Source organism: Aquarana catesbeiana, linkage group LG11, assembly GCF_042186555.1.
Source record: "Aquarana catesbeiana isolate 2022-GZ linkage group LG11, ASM4218655v1, whole genome shotgun sequence".
Classification (NCBI taxonomy): domain Eukaryota; kingdom Metazoa; phylum Chordata; class Amphibia; order Anura; family Ranidae; genus Aquarana; species Aquarana catesbeiana.
In genome coordinates, this window is record NC_133334.1 from 101,614,039 (window position 1) to 101,633,299 (window position 19,261).

The 19,261-nt window shown below is 39.7% G+C and overlaps 1 protein-coding gene across 1 annotated transcript in view; it reads right to left on the reverse strand.

Moving 5' to 3' along the window:
* LOC141111717 (uncharacterized) overlaps positions 1-19,261 on the reverse strand; it is a 491,097-nt gene that overhangs the window by 12,581 nt on the left and 459,255 nt on the right. Inside the window, 8 exon segments of the mRNA XM_073603861.1 lie at positions 511-550; positions 2,297-2,425; positions 3,709-3,804; positions 3,926-4,045; positions 6,330-6,370; positions 9,594-9,698; positions 11,508-11,685; positions 15,406-15,437. Coding sequence (XP_073459962.1) covers positions 511-550; positions 2,297-2,425; positions 3,709-3,804; positions 3,926-4,045; positions 6,330-6,370; positions 9,594-9,698; positions 11,508-11,685; positions 15,406-15,437 — 741 coding nt within the window.

Below are 19,261 nucleotides of genomic sequence, written 5' to 3' on the forward strand. Positions count from 1 at the left end.
CTTAAAGGGGGTCACAGACAGCGATAAAAATTGACAGGTGTTCTAATCTATCTCTACTCTATCCAAAACTAAAAGAAGAAAGTGTTGCCTTTAGTTTTACTTTGTTTATATTGTAGAAATTGACTGTTTAAATTTATTGTTTAAAGAAATAAGGACATTTACAGCAATGGTACCACATATGTTCAGGTCATACACTTCTTCGGGCAGAAGAGGGCACTGTTTATCCACAAGGCAATTTCCAAAAGTAATATATCAGACAATTATTTATCACAGAATTCCAGTGGAAGATAGTTCCAGGAAGCTGACAGCAGAGATATCCTGTAAGTGGAAACCTACTCTTTTCCTCCTCAACTGCTACCTCTCCATAATGCTACCCCTACTATCTTCCTAACCAGTGGTGGTTTGTCCCTAGCTTACTCCCACATTGCAGGCAGACCGAATGATGCAGAAAAGTTGTACTTTAAACAGCTATTTCTATTTATTTAGAACTTTAATTGAATAGGTACTTACATATCTTACAGCAGCCATCAGGTAAAAGTTCAATTGTGTCCTATAAAAATAAATAACATACAATGTATTCAAAAAGGCATTTCAATAACATAAACAATATAACCTCCATTGTCATCTCAGTGGGTAGTACTTTGGCAACATTCTTATAGATTTTCTGAAGTTGCAGCAAGGCTCAGAAAAAAGTCATTGGGTCATGAATACACAGGCGTCATCTTGCATAACAGAAATGTGTACAGCAAGCCTTTAAAAGTATTTGCAAAGCTTTCAGACAAATCTTTAATAGATTAGCAGCTTTCTTGAAGCTTTTCATCCCTAGTCTGGGGGTATTAAACTAAGATCCTAATAGGAGTGCTGGCTGTCATGCTGCTGGCACATTTCAAAAAGTTTCAGCACTAATTGAAATGTAAGCCTGCATGAAGATTAAAGTATTTGTAAAGGTAAAAATAAAAAATAAAATAAAAATAACAAATATGTCTATACTTACCTGCTTCGTGCAGTGGAATTGCAAAGGGCGGCCATGAACCTCCTCTTCACGGGTCCCCCGCCGACGCTCCTGGCTCCTCTTCTCTGTCCAGTGCCCCCATGGGGGCACTATGGCATGCTCCCTCCCGAGCCCCACTGCTGAGCCCATTGATACAGACAGCAGGATTCAGCCCCCCCCCCCCCCCCACAATCACTGGTTTTGATTGACAGCACTGGGAGCCAAAGCTCAGCAAAGCCAGCAAGACCCGGAAGTGAGGGGAGTGAAGAGCTGCAGACATGCACAGTGCTGGATCGAATGAGGGCTCAGGTAAGTAAGGGAGGATACTGATTCCTATACATTGTTTACCTTCATGCAAGGAATGCATGAAGGTAAAAAATGTTTGAGCTTTAAAACCAGCTTTGTAAAAAATTCCTGCTGTACACACTGACCTTATACAAGATGAAGCCTTTGTGTACAAGGCCTTAGAGGAAATGTAAATGTAGGTAATGTAAAACCAGAGAGTAATGGTGAGGTGGACTTAAAGCAGGCAAGACAACCCTGAGTAGGGACTGATAAAGGGACGAAGTAAAGTAATTGTAGGATGACGAGGGGCCAAAAGGCAACACGTGTCCATAAGAAATTGTCCCACCCTCCTGCCTCCCATCAGGCTTAGAGCCTGATGTAATAGTCGGTTGGAGAGTTAGGAAAAGGGTTAATGTCACAGCAGGGTAGGGTTCTTGATTGTGCAAAAATGAATTAAACTCAATTGTAAGGTTTTAGTTGGGTGATGGGTTGTTGAATGCAACCATCACATAAAATAGGCTTGCTATTTATTGGACTTGAGCCAAGTGAGGACTCCCATGGTTTGGGAATATGGCATGGGAGTATGGCATGTGTTCCCTCTAATGTTGCTTGTTACTTTGTTGGTGTTAGTATGGTAACCATCTGTATAAGGGCCTATGCCCTAAAACAGCCATTAGGGGGAGCTTTTTTTTTTCATTGGAGGTTTAAAAAAGTTTTTTCTTTACTCTTTCCTATAATCTGCCATCATTAGACAGCAGAGATCATAGGTGAAATGCACAGAGCCAATCACAGTGGCACTGTGCCTTCTGATCACTGTGATGGTCAATCACAGTTAAGCAGTAATACTGTTTCCACATAGGCAAGCTCTCTCCCAACAAAGCAGGAGGAGGTTGCAGTGGATTAATGGAGAGGAGAAAGAGGCTGCAGCAGGGTAAGGCTTCACTGTATATTCTGCCCTGTCTGCGCGTTAAAATAAGTAAGTCATTGTTCAGCTCTAGCAAGAATTTTCACACTACTTACAGGTTCACATTCTTCTTCTTTGAAGTTTGCGCAAGTAATATATGAGGTGGATGAGATGAAACTTGTTTTGATTTGATTGCAGCTGTAGATTGTACAGTTGTTATTTTTTGCACGCAATGATTCCTTATGCTGAAAAACAGGAATTATGGTTTAGCAATACTATCATCAATTATTCCAGGAGACTCTTGAATAACAGTGTAAAGGAGCCGTAAACCTAAAAAGCTATAAGTAACAAGTACTGTATATAGAGTATTTGAAACACTCTCAGGAGCCTATCACACCTGAAAATTATTTCTCATAACACAATGGGGTACATTTAAAAAAAAAACACAAGGGCTATACATCCTGTAAAATTACATGTACAACTATTCTGCAAATGTCTGCAAAATCGATATTTGCTTTCATTGCTGGGTGTTTATCATTCATAAGAATAGCATGAACTAGGAAAATACCACATTATGACCACTAGATGGAGATTGTGATCATAGGAAATAAATACTTATTTGATCCCTGGGTCAGTGTGAGTGGTTTTAAAGTGTTTTTTAAAAAAAAGATAAAAATAAAGACATTCTGCGCTATGAAATCCTTTTTGTTTTGACCCTTTCCATGCATGAGGGTTGTTACCGTTACCAGGGTTCTGTGTGAGAGCAGCAGTATAAAGAGGAGACAAGTAGCCACGAACAGTGGAGCTGTGGAAAAGCCTCCACAGACCTTTTTTGCCATAAGCTAAAGGGGATCAACATTATCTGGTGAATTTAGACCTATTGGGGCTGGGGTACAATTCACATGGAGTGGATTGTTGGCAGTGATAAGCACTACAGTAGAAAAACTATTTAAGCACTTCTTATTCAGCATGCTTGCACTTTTCTGAAGATTTTTTTGTCATTTATTATGGACATTTGTTGATATACAGTATGTAGTCACTTATTTTAAGCACTTGCAATTTATGTATGAATTCACTGGTCTAAATATTTAAGCAATGTTTTTTTGGGGGGATTTTTTTGCATTCATCTATTTTAAAAGTTTTGAGGTTTATGTGTTACTACAAGGGGTAACCAAATAGAATTTTCTAAGCAATTTGCTAAGATTGCTGGCGGTGATAAGCACTACAGTAGAAAAACAATTTCAGCACTTCTTATCCAGCACTTTTCTGATAAAATAATTTTTTGTCATTCTAGCGTTCTATTAAAAAAAAAAAAAGTCAGTTTAAGTGACGTAATATAGGAAATACACTGGCATTCTCCCTCACAAGTATTGTGCAAGTCATAGACGAAACTATTGTAACAAAGTTAAGATGTTCTTAGAAGAAATGATTTTGAAATGGACTTTGCCAGCTAAACAAAACAGATTTAGTTGAACTGTTCTATGTATGTATTGGAAGATAAAATTAGACAATATTAAGAGTTATATACCTTCAACAGAATCAAATCATTAACGTCATTGATGACGCAATGAGTTTGTTGACATTCACCGCAGCAATCGGTTTTGCTCTCCTTCAACTCAAAGCCCTACAATAAGCAAAAACATGATTTGTTAATATTTCATACAGACATGTTTATAAAAATCATAACTCACACAAGACAGTCCAGGGCATGTTATATTGTGTAAATGTTAATATACTCTACTTACCAGTGGGCATGATTTACTGCAAGCCACATGTGTGCATCGTATCTCAACTCCTGGAGCTGTAGTGGCATTGTCTGCGCACACGCAGGTCTGGCACTTGTCAGAGAGCACTGGAGCGCCAGGCTGTAGAGAGAGAATACCATATCAATACAAGTACAGTATATAGGTAATGTAAAGTATAAGTGTATGTAGTAAAGTGAAAGTCTTTTTAGAATGTGTAAAACTCCAAACTCTCCCCTACCTTCTCCTTGTTATACAGGCCATTGGTGGATATTACCAAAATGGTGGTACTCACTTTAAGCTTTTCCTCCTGGTAATTCATTACCCCCCCCCCCCATAGTGACTTACTAGATTCTACAATGGATGCCAATTCATTATGCTGCAATATTGATTAAAGTGTTACTAAACCCACAACAGTAAAATCAGTCTGTATATGCAGCAAAGCATGCTTGTTATACTCACTGTGGAATTTAAGGGTTTAATCCTCTGCATTGTGTAAAAAAGGCTGTTTTATCCTGTATGCATAGATACTTCCCTCCCTGCATTGTCTATCTGGGGAAGGCCAGCTAACACAGGCAGGGTAGTCGACCTGCACATGCTCAGTTGTGTCTTTTATGCTGGAGAGAACATTTACTTGCTCTCAGAGCTAGCCAGGTCACATGGTATTGACATCACACATGTGGGAGTATACAGGCTACAGTGGCAATCTCCTCCTTCCTGAATTCTCAGCACTGAAGAAACTGTGCAGTTTATCATGTTACCGTGGTATACAGATCATCCAAAAAGGTATATAGTGCCAGTATTTTATTGTAAAAAGAAGATTTATAAGCTGTGGGCACTGTGGGGGATGCGGATGAACTATTTTCATGTTACTTGTTTTAGTAACACTTTAAGTTGTGCTAAAATTGTGTATACCGTAACAATAAGTTTCAATTTTATGCTATCTACATATACACATTTTTTTGTTCAGCCTGTGGGCTGGGTGAAACAAATCTAAGTGATTCCTCCATTCATTCTATTCAGTGTAGAAAGATGCATCTCACACTGCAGATATTGTGTTCTGACAACAGGCACTCAAAGAGCAGCTGCCTCAGGTTGGATGCAGCTGCTGTTTGGCCAACAGGTTTTTTGCCCAGATCCTATGATTTTTTTTAGTTAGGAACCATTCAAAATTCACATTTTAAATTAGGTCATGGGTGTTCAACCTGGGGCTCTCCAGATCTTGCAAAACTACAAGTCTCACTATGCCTTTGTCTTTGCTTGGAGTCATGCTTGTACATGTTAGCCTTGCAATGCCTCATGAAACTTGTACCAATGAGTTTGTTGACATTCACCACAGCAATCGTTTTTGCTATCCTTCAACTCAAAGCCCTACAATAAGCAAAACATACGACTTCTACCATGCAATGCCTCATGGGACTTGTAGTTCCGCAACAGCTGGAGGTTGAGCACCCATGATTTAGGTGTTTAAGTGCAAAAATTCTAACAAAATTATTTTGAGCTGATAAGTTCCTGTGCTCTGTCTCTGCTGCATGATTTCCAGCTTCTTCTGTTATGGAGAGGAAGAGGTCTTCTGTAGTCATGCTCCAGGGTGACAATGCTGCTCCATACATACAGTATGGTCCAGGAGCATTGGTTATCTAGGTAAATAAGGAGGCTTAATTGAAAACTGATTACCTTTGAAAACCGAATCCCTTTGAAGTAATGCATAAGCAAGCTATATGCAGATGGTAAATGTGTACCAGTAGTTGTTTTAAATGCTTTGTGTGGCAGTATTTTACTTAGCATTTGTTCACATATAACATTATACTAATACCTATACACATAATTGAATATTAAAGTAAGCACAGGTGTCCAGCAGAATACAAATGAGTTAAAGGCTAAGTTTACCTTTTTAGGTAAAAATAATAAATGCACATTTGTAGTACAAAAATGAAAAATGTGCATTTATTATTTTTTCCTACAAGAACCTGCGTAGCTCCTGCAGACACCTACTCCAGGTTTTTTACCCATACTTCTTTATGGGTTTTCTTTTAGAAAGCTGGAGAAAGTTCAGATGAACTAGGAATGATGCTCATCAGCGCCCTCACAGTTCATTGAGAACTACAAGCTGTCTGCAGCAGTGAGGACGGCACTTGTAGTTCCTTCATTCACAGATCCCTGTGAATGAATAATTCGGCTGTACGAGTAGAGCCCCGCGCAGCCACGCCATTTTAAAAATATGACAGCAGGTGTAGGGAGAGATTTCCCCATTAGCTGTAACAGTGAAAGGTGTGAGGTGGGTGAGCGGGGCACAAGCTGGAACATGTTACATGTTACACCCTAAACATTGGTGTAAAATATAACATGTATCAAAGGTGAACTTAGCCTTTATCACCAGGTTGTTTAATATTTTTAAAAAGCTTACCAAGTATTCTGCACTTCCATGTACACAGACTTTCTTCCGGGCTGCAAGAGAGCACAGCAGTTATTTTTATACATTCACAACATGCTGTATTTAATGTGTATGTGAAGAGAAAACTTTTTTTTCTTAGTTTTAGATAAGGAAGGGTTAAAACTGAGGAGATTTCTCTAAACTTCCTGTCCTGGAGACGCTAAAGAAAAAGAAAAACCTCCCCAAAGAGAATGGAACTTTGTTACAGAAACTGGTGTCCTCACTTATTTTCCCTCATCTAGGTGTCCTTTTATGAAAGTGCGGTAAAATACCGCTTTTCAGTTCTCAGGCATTCTCAGAGGAGATCGCTCTCCTCTGAGTGCCTGTTTATGAAAGTGTGTAGATCGCTTCTCATGTTGAGTTGAGGAGCGATCTACAAACGCCGGGAACTCCTGAGAATGGCTCCTCTCACTGTAATCTCGTGTGATACAGCGGGATTACAGTATGAGGAACCATAAAATACAAAAGTTTAACACAAATCAGCACACATTATTCCCCAACATATTAATAAAATAATAAAGATAAATTCCCCCTACACAATATACATTAACCTAATTATAAAAAAAAACATTGTTTTTATCAATATTTAAAGATCATACATGTTCCTATTTAAATGTGAATGGTGTATAGTAAATGAATGTAATGCACATATGTAATGCAGCTATACACCATTCATATAAATGCAAAATACATTTATAATCATTAAAAAAATAATTTTAATAAAGTATACAAGTATAAATATTTATTAATAAATTAAAATAAAATATATTTCATTATAGATAAACATAAAAATTGATAAACTGGTGCGATGCGAGAACACTGCGAATCCACTGCGGGTTCCCGCATCGCACCGACTCGCATGTCAGTTCACACTGCCATATGCGAATCGCTGGGGAGTGTCAATACATTGTTAAGGACACCCCCAGTTCAGCTTGCATATCGCACTGCGAACTGACAGTTCGGACATGAATCGGATCGCATATGTGTGAATACACATGCGATCCGATTCTGGTCCGAACAGAAAAAAGGGTCCTGTGCGTGTTTGCACCGAATGCGGTGCGATATCAGCCATACTATCTGTACAGCTGATATCGCACCGCACAGACATCGCATGTAATGTGAATCGCAGTGTGCTGCAAATAACATGCGATGCCTGTGCGATGTCCGGCATCGCACAAGTGTGAACTGGGCCTAAAAGTTAACACCCCCAAATCAGTTCGCATATCGCAGTGCGATCTGCAAACTCGGACAGTAATCGAATCGCATGGGTGTGAACACCCATGCAATCCGATTCTGCTGTGGACCAAAAAAAGGGTCCTGTAAGAGTTTGGTCCGAGGGCAATGCAAATTTAGCAATACTATCTGTATGGCTGAAATCGCATCGCACAGAGATCGGATGTGATTTTGCACTGCGGTGCGAATCACATCCGATCTCGGACACCGCAGCAGTGGGAACTGGCCCTAAATCATATTGCATTTGCACCAAAATGGTACAGGACCCTTTATTTGGTCCGCACTGGAATCGGATCGCATGGGTGTGAACACCCATGCGATCCGATTCCTGCACCATTACATAGTTCGCACTGCGATCTGTGAAATGATCTGGGGGTGTCATTAACTTTACATTGACACCCGCAGTGGTGCGCAGATGTCAATGTAGGTGCGATGTGAAAACCCGCACAGGAATCACGCTGGTTCACGCATCGCACAAGTGTGAACCCAGCCAGAGACGTGAACATCTAAAAAAATATATATATATATCTATCTATATATAGATATAGATATATATATATAGATATAGATATCTATATATATAGATATAGATATATAGAGATAGATATATATATATATATATATATATATATTATAAATTCCTATCCTGCTGGTTTTGGGGTGTGTAATGGTGGGGAAGGTGTGCTCTGACTGTTTGGTGAAAGAAAGAAGTCAAAAGACTTCTTTCTTTCTCCAGAATATCAGCCAGTTTCAGGCTTCTCACTCTGATTCTCCACTTCTGAAATGGTGAATCAGAAAGTGAGAATTCTGTCACAGATCGCCAGTGAGGTGTGGAGATCGCACCTTCATAAACTGGCCGTTTCTGTGAATTCTCACTCTGCTGAGATAATCAGCGGAGAACATGTTCTCCGCTGATTATCTCAGTTTCATAAACTGGTAAAGTGCTGAGATCAGCGGTGAGACTCGGGATCGCCGCTAATCTCAGTTTCATAAAAGGACACCCTATTGCTTTGACGATAACTCCGAATTTTTGGATTTCCTCTGACTGTGTGTCACAATGACAGAGATCACCAGGAAAAACAGAGCTAATAATCTACCAGCAGGGACAGAAACAGCAATAATAATTTGAGAAAAGGATCTATACCTTCTCCAATCATTCTATAACTTAAAAAGAAATGCCTTTACATACATTTTAATATATTTTCTGTTTCAGCAGTGCTTTAAAGTGGTTCTAAAGCCTAAACATTTTTTACCTTAATGTATTTCTAAGTTAAAAAATTTTTAGGCATCAGCATCCCCCCTCAACCCCCCCCTTTTACTTACCCGAGCCCTCATTCGAGTGTCTGCAGTTCTTCTCTCCCCTTACTTCTGGGGATAGAGGGGGGAGGCAGTGAGGCTCAGGAGCGAGCCCGCACAAGAAGCCAATTCCCATGGGGGCACTGGACAGAGAAGATGGGCCAGGAGCACTGGCGTCCTCTCTGTGCAATTCCATCACACAGAGAAAGTAATTATAGACATGTTTGTTATTATTTTATATTTTTTTATTTATCTTTACTATTTCTTTAAAAGAGAGGATCAATTTGTAATGGAGAGCAGATTTGTAAAGCACATTGCTGTGCTTTATAAATGTACCTTTTTTTCCTATAGGATAAGTTCACCCCTAGTAATATATTACATGTTATAACCATATTCAGGATGTGACATGAAATATGTTACTAAAGCATCTCCAAAGTAAGATGAAAATCCTCACTCAGACGTTGTCATTAGAACAGAGGTTTCTGTTAAAACTTTGCTACCACCTCCTTTTCTTGGGACTACTGTAAAACGTCAAAAAAATTTTATACAGTACATTTTAATGTCTGGAGCTTAAAAGGAAATTGATGTGGCAATAATATGAATAATGTAATTGAAAGATGCCCTTTATATGGATGGCATAGATGCATATGTGAATATTTTACCCCCTGCAAGCAACAAAAATGACATAAAATATCAATTTCAACTTACAGCATTGATATATGGGGCAACAGTGTCCTTCTGGAATTCCACCGATAGCTTCATATCCAAGTTGACATTTGGGAGATTTATTTGAGCATTTACTGGGGTCACACTCTGCAACACAAATATCCAATAGTTAGGGTCAGTCAAATAAATTGTGATCTCAGTAAATATTACTAGAGGACATGTATGGCCTAATTTCATCAAACACTGGGAATCATATTCATAGGGGAACTAATGTGAAGTAGCAGGGACCGTTTCACTTGATAGATTATTCATTATTATTCAGATTTCCAGGTTTGTAAAGCTTTTCCTACTTTTCTTTACTATGTTTTGAAGAAACCCTGTTTATGTGTCTTTTGATATGAGCCTTTTGGGCATTGTTATTCTTTTGTTGGAAATGTTTGTAAAATCAATCTTTATTGAGGAACTCTTAATGAAAATGACCTGATTTAAAAGATTTTCCAGGTTCAGGACCTTAACGTATTGATGTTTTTTGGTAACAAATATTGATGTGCGAAATTGCGAGTTGTAGCTTTGTCAAATTTTAGAGAAAATCAGGACATGTCACTGAGTTTGGCCAAGTATGTTTGAGTCCATAGGGAATGAGAACTGTTTTTTTTTTAGGATGTAATGAGCTTTAAATGGCTGAAAAAAGTTAGGGAATCGTTTTCAAATAGGGAAGCTCCTAATCAACAAAAGTATGTGATTACCATGTTGTATGTTAGATTTTTTTATGATACACATATTAAACATATTTATAAACCTAAAAATTATTTGCATTTAATGGTTGTAAACCATTACATCTACCTAATGAAGTGACTAGACTCAGGAGATATGCAGAGATGATACAAATCCTCCTGCACAAGTTGTACCTGTTAATCTGCAGTGATCTCTCCTCTACAGCCTTCTAAAACACACATTTTTCACAGCATATCTGAGCTCTGGAAAGCAGGTGGTGGGGATCTAACATTACACACTACAGAGCTAGAGCAAGGAGCTGTAGTGTAATGTGATAGCTGAGTGGAGGAAAGGGACTCACCCCCTCTAACAGGCTCATAGAAAAAGCATAGAGAGCTGGGCTGTGAGTCACCTGTCGAGTTCTGGAGGAGGGGATATCCATCTATCTCCAGACTGTTGTGTCAGCTTAGATTCTTTTCAGTGACTGATGCAGATAGCAGGGAGATCAGGGAGAAATCAGACTCAGTGCGTTGTATTTAGACTAGTACACATTATAGTGGGATGTGTTTTGTTCATTTTTTGTGTCTTAAGATTACAACCACTTTAACTTTCTAATGGCCTGTGTCAACAGGCTTCGTTGGGCAAATGCAGCATGCATTTTGTATCAGTTTGAGACAATTCAGTTGTATCAGTTTGAGACAATTATATATATATATATATCATAATAGATGAGTGTCTGTGATCCATGGTCTAATATTTTGTAACATTTAGTCTAAATACACACTTGAGTGATCCCAGCTCCTTTGTACAAGGTTACTGCACTGTGTCCATTTAATGCAGCCTTTTAGTGAGAATAGACTTTGGAACAATCCCAGTTGTAAAGGCTGCCTGGACAACGATTGTTTCCTTGTCTATGATTCAAACTAAAAGGAAGAGGTTAATGTATTTTTTTTGCTGTCACAGCTAATATGTAATACACAGTAACTGTGAAGAGATGGCCACAACTGTCTAAACATATCCTTTAGGTACCCATAAATATTGACTGATGATTATTGCATACAGCTGAAAATCTCTGGGAAATTTCAAACTGCAGCAGATATGCCTCACTAATGAGACTGGGGATACGAGATTGATTGATCTTAGTTGGGTGAACCTTAAAGATATGTAGGGTGGGGCAATACAATTAAAAGGCTATACATTTCTTGGAAGAAAGGCAGAAAATAAATTATGAGCAGAACTTACTGCAAAAAGTCTCCTGACAGCAAACATCATCAGGGTTGTTCTGAGTTATGGGGTAGAAACCTTCTAGCTCACACTTGATAGTCTTCAGCATGGGACACTTATGTTCTTGGCAAATGATGCCACTGCCACCTTCTCTACAGACACAGTCCTGGCAGTCAAACTGGAACACCTCTCCATACTGTAGTGAAGAATAACAAAAATTATAAGAATGTTCAACCATAGGTCACATAATTGCTAATTTATTAAAAAAACAAAAAACAAACTGGTAGTAGGGAAAGGCTGATACAATGTCCATGGCAACAAGCAGACTCTAGTTGTCATTTGTTTAGAGTATTAAAAATGAAAACATTCCACTCTCATTTTTTCCTTCAGCTTTTATTAAAAGAGAAGTGCAGGATTTCAAAATAACAAACATACATACTCGCCTAGGTGGATGCAGCATCAGGTGAATTCAGAACTGAGCGATCAAATACCACCGATTGCTCAGTTCTGGGTCTTCTGTGAGCTGAAGTCACTGGCTCTCTGCTCCCATCCAGAGCTCACTGGAGCGCTGGGCTGTGGAGGGGAAAGGAACGGCTGGCTTAGGCTCTCAGTAGTTCATTGAGAGTCTGAGCCAGCTGCCGGTTGGGAATCTGGGCAGATGCTGACATTAAACTCAGGATTCCTCCAGAATCTAGAGAAGCTGAGTGACGTCATCCGACAGTGGACCTTAGCCCGCTGTCAGCTGAATCTGAGTCACAGGAGTGCAGAACTAAGTGCACTCCTATAAACCACAGGAGAAAGAGGGTTAAAAGAGCTTTGGCCCTACATCTCCTTTAAACAGACTAACACAAACAGTCCATGGTCTAATAAAATATTGCCATTCCACCCTGCTGGAATTCTCCTAAACAGTGTGGTATTCAGATTTGTTTTAAAATGCTTGTATGAAAACTTGTATTCAATAGTTTATCTACTATTAGGCACACTCAAATATGTGTCTAGGTCAAAAATCTAAGAGAACAGGAGATTTTAATTATGTTATATGAGATCAAGTTGGAATATGCTTTACTTTTGCACTTTGTGATTTGTTATTTTTTACTGTACACTGCAGCCTCCAACTGTAGCAGTAGAAAAGGCAATGTTATTTATATTAGAAAATACGTTTAAACTGTGCTTATTTCTACAGATATTTTGATCTCTGCCTCCGGGAATTGTCACAAGGAATGTAAAGGCTTTACACAGCTGACCTCAGTGAGTTCAATCAATAAAAAACATTGAGGACCTTAGTTATAAAGAAAGATTAAATTAATTTATTCTCCCTTGAGAAGAAGTAGCCAAGGCTGGTAGGATCACCACTCATTTATTTATTTATTTTAGGCGTTTATAATTAACCTTCAATTACACAGCACTTTACTTTTTCATTCATCTGCCGTCAAAGAGCTTGTAATTGAAGGTCCCTATCTCACATACACACTGGCAAAATGTGGTCAATTTAAGCTATTAACCTACTAGCACATCTTTGGAGTGGGGAAGGAAACCCAAGCAAGCACAGGTTTTACCCCCCCCCCCCCCGCTAGCCTAACCAGGGTCTTGCTCTTACATTGTGGGGCTCCTGTCGGCTGAGATGAACTCTCTGGCACTTTAGCTGACTGATCAGTGTCTGCAGACTTGCCCCCAAACTCCATTTATGACCAGACTGGATAAGTACACTTGTGGACTGTACTGCTCTCCTAGCTATATTCCTCCACTGAGTCCTTATCTTCCTCATCTGGACTAATGACTTTCTCAGACCAAATGTATTCCATAGTTTTGGCCATAAAAGCTTCCGCTGTCCCAGTGTCCAGGAATACAGCATCCCCCATTATTCTCTGCTTGAACCCTGGGCTAATGTTCTGGCTTAGCTCACCACCTGTTTTACTGCCCTCTTCCCTCTCCCCAGATCATAGATGCTATCCAGACCTCATCTGTGACAGATATAATCCAATGAGGGTACCAAACAAATGTCCAAGATTCCAAGGTAATTTAATAATAAATTTGATTCTTAGCAGAATAAAATCAAAGTGTTTCAGGGGAGCTTCTTTTTTACATTCACTTATACTGGTGTAGCGCTGGTAGATTTTTAATCTACCGCTGATAGGTAAATCTTGTGGGTTACTTGTTAGGTGAAGTTAGATTTGCCTCTGTTCCAGCTTGGCTGAGTTGCATGTAGTTCCACACTGCGCCGGTGGGTGTCGTTGTCACCATGGGCTGGTGTTGGAAAGGCAACGTGTTGAAGCGTATGAGTGCTCCTCTGTCCTGGAGACAACTCAGTGGAGGTGGTCTGCCGAGTTGCATTCTGGGAGAGGGTATTTATGGGACAGACGCCATGTTTAGGGGTTCGTTTCCAGCCACCTGCTAGCCCTCCTGACCAACAGGTATGCGTTAAGAGTACCACCTCGTGGTCCTCCGTTCCGGAGGCCCACGTCGCTGCGGCGTGTGGGTGGGCCCAGAAGCCTGTCTGGGGCCTATCAAAGCAGCAGAGGAACGGTCCTGAGCTGTCTATCCTGAGTGAAGAAGCTGGACAACTGAGGAGATTCCAGGGGAGGACCCGTCATGGAAGGATCATGCAGAGTGCTGGTCTGGAGAGGGGCCTGGTGACTCGGTTGGAGGACGTATCCTGAAGTAATATTACTGCATAGTACTGCCAGGTTGGCTTAAAGGTTCAAGTGCTGTGTCTGACATTCATCGTAAACCATTACATCCTGTGGCAGAGGATCGTACGGGTTTTGTTCCAAACAAGTCTGTGGCAGAGACTTTTGTTCGTGCTACATACTGGCTGCTAGGCAAGTGAGAGAGGCCTACCAGGCGGGCACAGATTGAATCCCACAAGGGGAGTGCATCCAACTACAAGTGTTCAATTCCAAATAATGTTCTAAAGAATACTAAGAAAAGGTATTTGAGCTTCCCTACAACTTTTATTCTGCCTCTTTCCTGCTACTTCTTTTATTACTTGTTCATTACTTGTTTTGGAAAACATACTGAAGTGCTTGGTGCCTACATCGTCCTGAGGTAAACTCAACGGGACCCTAGACCTGGTGCTGGTGAAACAGAGGTAGCGAGAGTGAAGGTAACAGCCCGCTTTAAACCAGCAGCTTCACCGAGAGTTATTGCTACACTGGCACAACCTGCCCTTCTGCAACTGTTCCAAGCAGTAAATCACAAAGCAGATTTATTAAGCATCTGCTTTGCTGAGTCCAGTTACACGCAGTCAAAATTCTTAAGCCCCGATGAAGGAGGAGTGTGTTTAGACCTGAAATGCATTGGCTTTATTTTGCGTTGAATCAATTTTATCACTAAATTACCTTGGACTCTTGCATGTTTGTTTGAAGCTCTCATTAAATTATATGTATGTAGATTCTCTAATCTTGTTCTTTTTTTATCTGCCTTTGGATCATATGATGGTTCATTTTGGATTCTGAGGAAGCAGGTTTTTAATTTATGTTTTTCATTTTGTTGAACTTGATAGACATATGTCTTTTGTCAACCTGACTATATAATTAGGTAATTATAGTCGACCTTGGTCAACCTTCCAGCATAAGAGCCGGTTCACACTGAGGCAGCACGACTTGCAGCGCGACTGCCTCAGACGACCTGCACACGAAAGCAGCAGCGACTTGCAAAACAACTTCTATATAGAAGTCAATGCAAGTCTCCTCAAGTAGTACAGGAACCTTTTTCCTACTACTTGAGACTTGCGTCACTCCTATTAGAACGGTTCCATTGTACAGAACGGGAGGCGACTTGTCAGGCGGCTAAGTTGCCTGACAAGTCGTCCCAGTGTGAACCGGCAATAACTGAAATGTCTGATAGACTATCAGCATGAGAATCTGTGGAATCATAAATATTTTATGTAAAATTGCAAGTATAATAAAAATCATACCTGTCTTGGCAGATTGTCTGGTCCAACGCATCCTGAAACAAACAAGATTGTCAGTGAAGCATTAAGCTTCAATATCGAATACAGACAACTATTCATAGGTTTACTGTGCTATCGTACAGTATACAGCATATCATATCAGAATACACCTGCTTTAACCAGTGTGTGTGTGTACTTTGTGGACATTACTATACCCTACAGTATATAAAGAAATTTATATAAAATATAATAATTAACAGGATGTGCAGGAACACAAACTGAATACATTGGAACTCTAGCTATAGGACAACCAAGTCCAGATAAAAACCCTTATGTTTTTATGAACTTTAATTGATTCTGATTTTTCTTTGGGGTAATAAACGTACTTTTTTGTATGATTCTGATCATATACTAATATTTCCCCCTAAGCATCTTGGCACTTCCCCTTCCTTTCACCATAAACATAAACCTGCATGCTTGAGCATACCGACCATGCATGTTAGAACCAAATTCTCGGAATAAGTCTTTGAGTGGTTGAAGTATGTTTGTGCGTTCCTCTTCTGTTCTATCTCTGTCTTTTGGGTTAAAGAACTGATCCAGGACTGGAGAAGAGGATATACTATGTAGAACTGTGCAGGAATCTAACACTGAGATGGCTATTCTTAAACCTCAAAGCTGCCTCTGTGGACTAAGCTAGAGAACGATTTGTATTATACTTTGTTTGGTATCCATATAGCTAGAGATCTGTGAACATGCAGGCACTCTACTTTACTAATGTCATCCCAAAAGAGTCTTCAAGACTTCTGATGGTCAGGAAAATGCACAAGAACAATGTGTTTTTGTTGGCAGGGGAGGAGGAGAAAAAGCAAGACTGGTACAATGTTGACAATATTTCCTATAACAATATATGAAACACCAATCAGAGCTTGGAGCTTGAGATTCCCCAAAAATCCTTTGCTTCAGTTATTATATTAATACTCTACGAGAGTCACCTATTCTGTGAAGCTTTATGTAGAATGTATATTTAAATAATAATAAACCTTTTATGGCTGTTCAGCTTACTTGACCTCTCCCACCCTCTTTTCCCTGCTAGCCAAAATGTACACTAACACCCCTGAAAAAACCTTAACAACATTGGGCTCCTTTCTGCTACCAGTGGCCCACTGCTTCCTTGTTGTTTGCTGGTCAAAGCCTAGGCATAGAGCAATATGTATGTGTTCGGTGTGCCTTAAAAAGGTCTTACACTAAAACTGGACTTAGAGTGAACTTAGTAAAAGATTTTCTGGGGTGCCAGTGTTACTTTAGGCTAGAAAAGACTAGAGGATTGAGGGAGCTAAACATGTTCGAGTGATATTATTTTTTTGTTTTCACACTTTATTAGCAATATGATGACCTTTTTACCTATTACCAGAGGGCAGCAACAAACTTCTATTTTCTGGGCAATGAAGTTACAGAAAACCTTAGTGCCCATCAGTATCTTGAGACAGGGACTCTTCTTTGCCCTTGTCTTAAAGTAAACCCCCCTATCGTTTTCAGCCTAGGAAGCTGCCATCTTTGACAGTTTGGTTGACAGCACAACTAATGGGAGTGTTACATTTAGGGCACATGCCGGAAATGAAACTTTTTGGAAACTGGAAAATAGATGGGTTTACTTCCGCTTTAATTAAAGACATATACACTTGCATTAACAAAGCAAGATGCCTGTTTAACCACTTGAGCCCCGGACCATTATTTTAGTCATACATTTAGGCCAAAATGTATTCGGCCACATGTCTTTGGTAAAAAAAATGTCAATAAGCATATATTTATTGGTTTGCGCAAAAGTTATAGCGTCTACAAACTAGGGTACATTTTCTGTAATTTACACAGCTTTTAGTTTATGACTGCCTATGTCATTTCTTGAGGTGCTAAAATGGCAGGGCAGTACAAACCCCCCCCCAAATGACCCCATTTTGGAAAGTAGACACCCCAAGGAAATTGCTGAGAGGCATGTTGAACCCATTGAATATTTTTTTTTTTTTGTCCCAAGTGATTGAATAATGACAAAAAAAAAATATTTACAAAAAGTTGTCACTAAATGATATATTGCTCACACAGGCCATGGGCCTATGTGGAATTGCACCCCAAAATACATTCAGCTGCTTCTCCTGAGTATGGGGATACCACATGTGTGGGACTTTTTGGGAGCTTATCCGCGTACGGGGCCCCGAAAACCAAGCACCGCCTTCAGGATTTCTAAGGGTGTAAATTTTTGATTTCACTCTTCACTGCCTATCGCAGTTTCGGAGGCCATGGAATGCCCAGGTGGCACAAAACCCCCCCAAATGACCCTATTTTGGAAAGTAGACACCCCAAGCTATTTGCTGAGAGGCATGGTGAGTATTTTGCAGCTCTCATTTGTTTTTGAAAATGAAGAAAGACAAGAAAAAACTTTTTTTTTTTTTTCAATTTTCAAAACTTTGTGACAAAAAGTGAGGTCTGCAAAATACTCACTATACCTCTCAGCAAATAGCTTGGGGTGTCTACTTTCCAAAATGGGGTCATTTGGGGGGTTTTGTGCCACCTGGGCTTTCCATGGCCTCCGAAACTGTGATAGGCAGTGAAGAGTGAAATCAAAAATTTATGCCCTTAGAAAGCCTGAAGGCGGTGCTTGGTTTTCGGGGTCCCATACGCGGCTAGGCTCCCAAAAAGTCTCACACATGTGGTATCCCCGTACTCAGGAGAAGCAGCAGAATGTATTTTGGGGTGTAATTTCACATATTCCCATGGCATGTTTGAGCAATATATCATTTAGTGACAACTTTGTGCAAAAAAAAAAAAAAAAATTTGTCTCTTTCCCGCAACTTGTGTCGCAATATAAAATATTCCATGAACTCAACATGCCTCTCAGCAAATAGCTTGGGGTGTCTACTTTCCAAAATGGGGTCATTTGGGGGGGTTTTGAACTGTCCTGGCATTTTATGCACAACATTTAGAAGCTTATGTCACACATCACCAACTCTTCTAACCACTTGAAGACAAAGCCCTTTCTGACACTTTTTGTTTACATGAAAAAGTTATTTTTTTTTTGGAAAAAAAATTACTTTGAACCCCCAAACATTATATATTTTTTTAAAGCAAATGCCCTACAGATTAAAATGGTGGGTGTTTCATTTTTTTTTTTTCACACAGTATTTGCGCAGCGATTTTTCAAACGCATTTTTTGGGGAAAAAACACACTTTTTTAAATTTTAATGCACTAAAACACACTATATTGCCCAAATGTTTGATGAAATAAAAAAGATGATCTTAGGCCGAGTACATGGATACCAAACATGACATGCTTTAAAATTGCGCACAAACGTGCAGTGGCAACAAAATAAATACATTTTTAAAAGCCTTTAAAAGCCTTTACAGGTTACCACTTTAGATTTACAGAGGAGGTCTACTGCAAAAATTACTGCCCTCGATCTGACCTTCGCGGCGATACCTCACATGCATGGTGCAATTGCTGTTTACGTTTGACGACAGACCGCCGCTTGCGTTCGCCTTAGCGCGAGATCAGGGGGCGACAGGGGTGCTTTTTTTTTTTTTTTTTTCTTTATTATTTTTTTGCTTTTTTATCTTATTTTTAAACTGTTCCTTTCATTTTTTTTTTTTTTTTTTTTAATCATTTTTATTGTTATCTCGGGGAATGTAAATATCCCCTATGATAGCAATAGGTAGTGACAGGTACTCTTTTTTGAAAAAATTGGGGTCTATTAGACCCTAGATCTCTCCTCTGCCCTCAAAGCATCTGATGACACCAAGATCGGTGTGATAAAATGCTTCCCCAATTTCCCAATGGCGCTATTTACATCTGGCGAAATCTAATGCCGCGTACACACGGTCGGACTTTTCG